The sequence below is a fragment of the Populus euphratica genome, unplaced genomic scaffold, assembly GCF_000495115.2.
Source record: "Populus euphratica unplaced genomic scaffold, PopEup_1.0 scaffold162.1, whole genome shotgun sequence".
NCBI lineage: Eukaryota > Viridiplantae > Streptophyta > Magnoliopsida > Malpighiales > Salicaceae > Populus > Populus euphratica.
In genome coordinates, this window is record NW_011500047.1 from 49,262 (window position 1) to 58,840 (window position 9,579).

Consider the following 9,579-nt stretch of genomic DNA (forward strand, 5'->3'; position numbering starts at 1 on the left):
TAGAAAGACCTGATTCAGACAACTTGTTGTCAATACCGTTGAGCTGGCTTCATTTTCGAGAATATTTTTTTTAAGATGTTTTTTTACTTTAAAATATATTAAAATATTTTTTTAAATATACTAATATTAAAATTATAAAAAAAATACTAAAAATTTTATTTTAATATATTTTCAAATAAAAAATTATTTTAAAAAATATTTTGTATTACAATCTCAAAGATACTATTTGTTTCGTCCTTTTTCATTTAACATGTTGTTAATAAATGAGGTTGAATGACATGTCTTCCATATCACTTATGGCACTGAGATGTCATTCTTTGCTATTTGCAGAAGCAAGCAGTATCGAATTTCTGTTGAGACATTGTGAAAACACTTTGATAGACAATAACTCATCACTCACAAACACACTGCCCTTTTTGTTCAGAAAAAGGGGGGGAAAGTTATACATTAGCGTTTGCTTTCATCCAAAACTGAATCAATTACCACCTGCACACTGATAACAAGAAGAACGTACATTCTAAGAAAATAAACAAAGAAGAAAAGACTACTAATGCTTAAGTGACTCCAGGGACAAGTACTTAAAAAAATCTGTACTAATCCTATATATGATTTTCTCTACATAGTCAGATATTCTTAAGTACTAAGCCTTGCTAAAAATATTGTATATATAGACTAAGTTTCTATAAAAATTTCACTGTCTTCATGGCCATCAAGAAAGTGAAAGCTTGGTGCTAATTTCCTGTGTGCTTCTACAGTGAGTCTTGCGGTCTTTGATTCCAACTCTTTGGCTCAGTCTCAGTTGCAGATCAGGCAGCCATTCCTTGTCCTTCAACATTTTATCATGATTCAGCTGCATGCGAATCAAGGGAGAAATAGAAAAGAAAAGAAATGAGAGGGAGGGAGATCACAAAATAAAAGGATTGCGAAATAAGGTGTTGAAGTATGGCTATGGCATGCCCTACATAATAACTCTAAATTCCAAATGTTAATTACCTCAACCCGAAATGGGGGCTCAAACTCTGGTTTAAAGCTATTGAAATTGCCAATGGAGAGTGACGAATTGAATAAGGATTGCTTTATCTTTATGTCATTTCCAGAGTTGCCTTCATTTGGCTTCCAGTAGCAGGTTGTCTCGAACGACCTTGGCGACGAACTATTTTGATGTGCTTGAGGTGGAGAGCAACTATTAGTACAGGTGACGCTGGTGGGATTATTTCTGATAATTTTCCATCTATTTTTAACCATTTCGAGTGGAGGCCACCGACGATCTTCTAGAAATCTGACAGGTCTCATTGGCCTTATTTCGGTGGTACTTGTGTCTAATCCTTGTCCGAGATCCTTTCTTGCCAAACTACTTACTCCATGCTTATCAGCTTCCCATTGCTGGCACCTATAATATTGACCAGAAAGAAAGATCAAAATGGAATTAGAGATGTGAAGAATTCTTACTCTCGAGCTTAATGGGATAGGAAACTCGTGATCAATTTTCTAGCTTTTCTTATCCCAATTTGATCGCTTCTTTGGATCAATGTTTCAAGCTTGTTTCTCTTCAAAACAAAAGGTATCCTCTTCCTTGTAAAACTTTATATGGAAAAAAAAAAGTGTTTAGTATAACAAGTATTTCACAATGCATATTGATTGTTTACCTTGAGAAACTGGTTTTATTACTTAATGGTCTCTGGAAGAGGGAAGAGTGCAAAAGGCTGTTGCCAAAAGTATGCTCAGTAGAATTTCTGGCTAAAACAATCCCACCACTCTCCATTCTGAAGCATTGTTGAGGATTGACTGGCATTTGGTGGAACTTGCTTTGAATGCAACCTCTTCCTTGCATTGATCTGTATGTTTGGCATAGCACTGTATAACAAAAGCAAGGGTTTACCATTTCATTTATGCTTGGCTTTAATAATTACAAAATTATTTCATTTTCATATTCTTTCCCCCATGAAACCAGAAGAGAAGGCGGGGCAGCCATTCATGTCAAGGCTGCTGAAATGCCTTGACTTGTTATTTGGGATTGCAGAATACATGAAGGTTAGAATGGCTGGAGAAATTACTTAACAAGAGACACGAGTACACGAGTTTTTATCACAAATGTACATCTAATTATGGAACATATGTGATTAAGTAAATTTATCCATTATTCAGCTAGAAAAACAAAGATGATACTGATTATTTTTAACAAGATATTAAAAACTTGTGACCATGTAACATATCAGTTCCCTTGTAATGGCCAACACTGGCCAGGGATAACTTCTCTCTACTCAGGTTCATTATCATTGGCAATACTAGGCACAAATTAATAATAATGGAAAAAATAAAAAAAAGTAAGCTTCACCTTGGCCGGCCTCGTCAAGCTTCTTACTTCGGTACATCTTACATGCACAATGAGAAAAGAGTAAGTTAGGAAAACAGAAGAAAAGGTGAATCAGAAATCACAAGTAAACATGGTTAACCACTGATTTTAGCGAGTACCTGTAAATGACTCTTTACATGAGCAATGCTAAGTCCCCTCACATTCATTAACTGAAGAACTAACTTGGGAGTTGCTTCTTCGCCAATTCAAAGAAGGTGCAAGTAAGTTATAAAATGAAATGATTGTTTTTTTTAATTAAAATAGTATGATCCAATTATAAATTTATATCAATTTCAACAAACTTCATTTTTAACTTACTCTCTTGTCCACCGAGCCTTTCAACGGCATGCACAAAAGAGAGATGGAGATCAGGAGTCCATCGTAGCCGAGGCATTCTTGATCTAACGTATTGCCTTACTGTGGACTTACGTTCATTTCTCCCTGCAGACGTAGCATTATTAGCATAATTCTCTTCTGTTCTCTTCTCAGCATCAGAATTGCTAACTTCAACAGTGCCGATGTCCTCTCCGCTGCTTGCTTCTTCATTCAAATCGAAGGATGACATCAAAGGCGTGTTATCAGCTTGGTCCTCACATCCACCCATCTTTTCTTGATCACCGATCTTTAATTCTTCTTCCATTGCTACTTGTTTTCCTTCAATGACTTCAAATACTGAGTTTCTATATATCTGAGGCTTCTGTTCTGTTAAAAGAAAGGGAAGCTATTAATCGCAAGCTTATAAATAAAGGCATGCATTTTTAATTTCCTTAAGACTCAAAAAACTGGTATGATAGCACAAGTAGCTGCATTGCTGTTACTTTGTTTTTATTTTTTTCTATTTTTTTTATTATTATTATTTTATTTTTATTTTTTAAACATTTAGGCCCCATGTAGTCTTTGGTTACACGAAGAGGGATACTCTCCTCAGCTCTGAAATCCCATCCCAACCTTCTTAAGGGTTTGAATCTGAAACCTCCAACTAGAAAAACCTAAGCCTTGAGTACTTTGGGGATGTCCTTTTTGGCAGCACGCATTGAAGTAGTTTAGAACACAGTAATTGACAGTACCGAGGTATTGATCGACGAAAACTTTTTAAGCTAATGTTGGGCAAGTAGCTGTAAAAATTATAGCACATCGCACAAAATCTGTTAGGATATATATTGTTTTAAACATTTCATATAAGATGCAATATCGAACCCGTATAAATGGAAGTAGTTTTACATTAAAGGTTTTGTTTAAGCATGGTACTTCAATTTTGTTCCACAAAAATTTTGTGACGTATAGCCTCGTACACTGTCGGATCAAACCTCGATCAGTGAATTGCATTAGGTAAGAAAAAAAAATGTGCACCAAATGATCGTAGTAGGTAGACTACCAGTTTTCGATTTATGATGACCTAGATGCTTCATGGCTGTAAATCCATGGAACGGGCACTCGTAAGCAACAATATAGTGGACAATATGGCTATAAGCAACTCCAAATGCTGGAAATTACTCATCTAAGATCTGGACAGTCAATTTCATGGTATCAAAGGTTTTTTCGTGGTGGTTTGATCTTATTTAATGCGGACAACGCACGTAATTTTTTAGTGAATGACCAGAACACAGCTTTTCTCACAATAAGAACTGATCAAGTAAAGGAATTGAATGACAAATTACTTTTTCTCCAGGCCCCAAATTAAGCTGGAATACAACTAAGAAATATGGCCAAAAGACGGTGTCATTTTACGTCAAGATCACTATTTTTTTCCTCCCTTTTTGGTTCCATTTTATTTAGAGATCACTTACATGGCTATTTCAATGCTTTTGAAACACGAGGTGTTCCCAAGCGACCCTTTTTCTGTTCATGATCTCCTATCTGCGTTCTGCGAAATGCAAAATTAAGAAAAAAGAAGTTATGTTAGGACTTATGTTAAACACTCAAACTTACATGGCTATGCAGCACAGACAATTAAAAAGGCATGAAAACAAATTAGTTAAAAGTACTTTTGAAATGACAAAAATTACTTGATTTTCTTTCATGAATTTGCAAAATGATCAAATGGTATACAGTTCCACTATGATCTAACAACATATGGGCTCTTATAAATAGAGTGCTAAACCATCAATCAACATGAAATTATCAAACCGCATAGCTGTTTTCCAATCATTTCTAGTAAGTAGATGGTTTAGCAACTAAATATGAAGTTAAACATGCAGCAAGCAAGAGATGAAGAAGTCATGATTTTACTTAGGTCATGAAGTCTCCCAAAATTAAACCAAAAGGAAAAAAAAAATAAAGGGCCATGAAGAAATCATAAGGGATAAAAAAAATTGGCATCCATAAAATATATTTCATTTAATTTAAACTGGATAAAGGGTGAAGAAAACTGGCAAACAAATCATCTTTTTGTCCATCACTTAAAAGAAAAAAAACCTTCCTTATCTCTTTTCCAAGAGTCTTGGAAAACATTTATAACTGTATGAAGAATAAAAAAGAAAGTAAGAACAAACCCAAGCTAGCTAGCTGATTCACTCAATACATAACTAAAACCATAAGACCAAGAGTACAATTAGTTGTTCATATATATAAGTTGATTTCCTAAACCCTAAATACTAAATACAAACCAGTTGGTTTTGATGATGATGATGCCTTGATCATGCATATCCAAGTTGTTGGTGGGATTGTCTATAGCTTCAGATCATTAGACATGTATATCGCCAGACTAATGATCCTGGCATGCCTCTTCCGAACTTGAAAATTGACGTAGACTTAGTTCTTCAGAGAGAGGAAGGAGGAGAAAGAAAGAGGAGAGAGGCAGTGTTTTCTGTGTTGGGTTTTTGGTGTGTGATAGTGTTTTTTATTGTTATTATTATTATTATTATTATTACTGTTATTGTATCAAAGGGAAACCATGGAATCAAAGTCATCAAAGCTCACCAGATATTCTAAGACTAACATGTGGTTAATTAATAAGTATAAATACAAATCAACGATTTTTAGGACAGCCCAGCTTGTGCTCTTTAAAATGGCATTATGGATACAGATGCGACTGTTGGAGAGCATCATGTGACTCAAAAAAACCCTTTCTTTCTTTCTTCTTTGACAGTTGTCCCTCCAAAATCCCTCTCGTGATTATCTTATTTCTTCTTTGACCTATGTTACAGGCTTCTCTCTTTCTTAATAACTTTATAAAAAATAAAAATAAAAAGAATATTGGTTTCAAAGTTTTACTATTAACATTAATATAAAACTATTCTTCATAAATTTAATTTTTTAAGTTAAAATATATTTTTAATGTGACGTTAAAGTATTGTTAATTAAGTGCTAACGAGTTATTGTAAAAAAATGAAATATATATATATATATATATAAATGTGGGACCTTTCATTTCATCGACCCATCAATTTTCTTCCCACCTAAACAGAGACTAGTAGTTTTTTTTTTAACTCCATGAACAACACTGTTCCTCCTGTCCCTATGTTCTTATTGTTAATTAGTGTCTACAGCTTTCTTCTGCAAAGCATGTGGCTCTATGACTTTGATTTAATTATTGGTCCGACCCAAAAATAATTGATCGGTCGTTGAAGAAATACTACCAGCTGAATGCGTTAGTCAATTTTGGTAGGACTTTTGCATTCTAACAAATCTATCCTCAACAAGTTCATTGTTTTTTTACAAATGGGAGAATCGTTGTGTTTCCATAACATTTGACAAATGAAATTTGCTGAACGTGCTGAGATCATGATGTCGATGTCGACCTCTTTTTTGGAGAGAAAAATGCATACGTGAATTTAAGTTTTCCATGAGTACAGTGGTTTGAAAATACGAACTGCATGATCCCATAAAGTATTCTTATACTTGATAGGTGTGTTCGTTTTCTATATGAACAAGACAACAGCAACGTTTTTCTAATCAGCTCCTGAATGGAACTTTAATTTGGAGGAAAATTAAGCTTTATAAGCTTATAATATACAGCAACCACTATGGTCCAAAGACAAATGATTTTGGCATAGATCCGTCCATTCGGAGGAAGAGCCTGCACAACGATCGGCAAAGAAAAGGCAAGAACGTATATAATTCCCATATATTGTTCCTTGCTGTTAAGATTGCTGAATCTCAGGAATGAGAAGCTTAAAATTGTCACCACAAGCTGCAATGTCAACGTTTATCTTTAGCCGAGAAGCTAGATTAAGACCTACGGGTTAGCAAGAACTGAATATAATTAGAAGGTCAAAACAGATCCACAGACAACAAGTAAACATTTTGTCATGGTAAAACAAATAGTCTAAACTAATTACATTACTTCGAGCTCAGTGTAGAGTAACAAGGATTGCATACTCTTATTGTCCCTAATTATTTTGAATTGTTATTTTTTATTTTTTTTTCCCCTTTTTCTGAGGGCAGTTGAATTTCGAAATCCGTGTGATAAGCAAGCAGCAGAGATCACAACTTCAAAAGGTAAGCAAAACTTTAAAAGTAGACTTTAGAAAAAGGTTGAAGAGTTTCTTCTAACATGAACGAAAAGAAAGTTTCTGTTGTTTTGCTTCACGAAACATTAAGAAAAAACAATCTTAAAAGTTATATTTCATAAGTCAATATATATTTCAATTATTATTTTTCTCCTACTTATTTTTCTTCTACTTATTTATATTATTCTCTAACATATTTCTTTAAGTAAAAGCTCTTTATTCTTGAAATTTAAACAGATTCATATTACTTTGTACTTAATTTTTATCATATAAATTAAGATAGTTAGGTTTAAACTTGTAACCGTTTCGCCTTTAAAGTTCTGATATCATGTCAAAGAATCAATTCAATCAATAACTTAAGCTGTTAAGTGAAGTCTCAAGATATGATTTATATTATTTTCTAACAAATTTTATAAAAAAAATAAAAATCTTTCAGTATGTGTGTGTATAATCTTGCTAAAGAAAAAAGAAAAAAAGTCAATAGTTTTTTTCGAAATTTATCAAGTGATATGGAATTTTTATTTTCAAATTATACTCTCTTATTAATATTCCCAAAATATTAAATTAATAAAAGTAGCTCGACAAAACATACGTAGTTGGGCAAAAAATAGAGATGATGAGGTGGGGGGTGGGGGTGGAAGCATACGCAGAGACAGCTTGGTCTCCCATCTACATAACTATATATTTCATAAATATATAATTTTCAAACTGCACTCCATTCTTTATCCCTTCCCCCGACCATCCAAAGGGTTTACTTTTCAAAGCTAATCGGCAAGAGTTTGGACTGTTTTGTCTCCTTATGACAAAGAGCTTCTTCTCTTCAAACTTACTATATTACTAGGGGGGGAGGGGGGGGGGGTGTGTGGGGGAGTCACTTGAAGGATTAGGTATGGCAAGAAGACACCCAAATCTGGCTCGTTATGAGTGACGGGTGCATGTATTTTCGTCGCCGTGGAGATGGAGAAAGAGAAGACAGATATTCTAAGCATTGAACTAAGTTCATGATCTGAGAAATTTACGGGGGGAGAGATGGAAAGGGAGCATGATAAGTAACTCTTAGACCTCTTTACGTATGTACCTAGAAAATTCGCGATACCCTGTCTTGTCGCGTGCATGGGGAGTTGACAATTTATTGATATTCTAGACCCTTTGAGAATCTTTCAAAGAATTGCTGCTTTGCACTTCAGATTTATTTCATTTCACAGACAAAGACACCCAACTAGCATATGACCACATAATATGGACCGTAAGAAAAATTATTACTAAATGTTTTCGAGTGGGAAATGGGAATTTAAGAAAGGCATGTGAAGGGGAAACATATATATATATATATATAATTGTAACTTTCTACCTCTTTTTTTATTCAATCATCGTCAAGTTTTATTTTTCTCCCAGTTCTTAGTGCTTTTTAGGATCCTGATATCAATTCCCATTGGATCGTTGGCTCTTTGGGGTTTGGAATCTATCATTGACCATACTGATGATGATGCATGAGCAGTGGACCGGCTTTGCCAAAGCGGATGCATGAGCAGTGGACCGGCTTGCCAAGAAAACCTCCGTTTCTGAACAAAGGTGCCTGTTAGTTATACTTCAATATATATATATATATATATAGAGAGAGAGAGAGAGACAGTATTTAAAATAACAACCATTGACCTATTTATCTTTATGTTTTAAAATTATTTATTTAACCTATTTATCTTTATGTTTTAAAATTATTTTTAAAAAAAATTGAATTTTTTATTTTAAATTAATATTTTTTTATGTTTTCATATTTTAATATGCTGATATAAAAAATAATTTTAAAAATATAAAATATTATTTTTATATATTTTTAAATAAAAAATATTTTAAAAAATAATCATAATCATAATAATTTACTTAAGTTAGATGTGCTGCTGCTGCTGGCGGTCATCGTACAGGCATGGGAAAAGGGCAAGCCCAAAAAATAGTGAAATGCTAGACTTAGATACTTGGAAACCTGCCCGATCGAGGAGGAGCATTTCTGTTCCAGAAGTGTAGATCAATGAGGTATTGGCAAAAGATCCTGTTACCTTTCATTTAGACAGAGATCTGACACTCGAAACCCGAGTGAGTAGCCCATGTTTTCAATGCTGAAAGGGGCCTAGCGACATGGAAAGAGTTAGGGTTTTTCGGGGTGGTGGGTGGGTTTCACTTTTATGTAGTTTTTTGGATGTAGAAGGGGAAGGGGCATTTCATTGTTCATATTCCACATTAAAGTGGGCATTGAAAAGTGTTGGTTTCAGTCATCTGAATGCTGGAAAGCTAATTAACGCCTACCCATTTTTATATGACTAAGTTATTGAAGAACAGCGATGTTGCTCATCAGGACGGACACCGTCAGGTGGCACAGAAACAAATATATAAATAAAGGAAATGAACCTCCCACGTTTGGAGATAGCTGATTCCTCAGGTGGAAAATGGTTCCAGGCTGTCCAAGTGTCTAGGTTTGGAGATAGCAGCAGCCTGCTGGGCACTGAGATCAATAGGATTTTGTCCATGGTTACTCGCAACGGTAGTTTATTGCCAATTCTCTGCTCTGTGGAGTGCACCAGTAGTCCTCGAATCTAACCAGATAAAAGGAGTTCATGTAATAAACATTAAACAGCCCTCCAATCAGCAGCAAAGTAGCAGTGGAAGCTCATAATCATCGTAATCTACTCCCCCCACCATGAGCTATATCTGAGCTGGTACCAGGAGCATATTCAATAAACCATTAAATACAGAATTATCACAGAAACTATGGCACCAAAG

The 9,579-nt window shown here is 34.5% G+C and overlaps 1 protein-coding gene across 1 annotated transcript; it reads right to left on the minus strand.

Moving 5' to 3' along the window:
* Nucleotides 1-392: 392 nt before the first annotated feature.
* LOC105107499 (uncharacterized) lies at nucleotides 393-5,288 on the minus strand. The gene is made up of 8 exons (XM_011001439.1): nucleotides 4,960-5,288; nucleotides 4,141-4,217; nucleotides 2,672-3,055; nucleotides 2,473-2,549; nucleotides 2,336-2,372; nucleotides 1,647-1,854; nucleotides 994-1,390; nucleotides 393-850 (listed from the first exon to the last, which is right to left on the minus strand). Exons 3-8 carry the CDS (start codon nucleotides 2,991-2,993, stop codon nucleotides 710-712), a joined length of 1,182 nt encoding a protein of 393 aa, XP_010999741.1. The 5' UTR covers nucleotides 2,994-3,055; nucleotides 4,141-4,217; nucleotides 4,960-5,288; the 3' UTR covers nucleotides 393-709.
* Nucleotides 5,289-9,579: the final 4,291 nt, after the last annotated feature.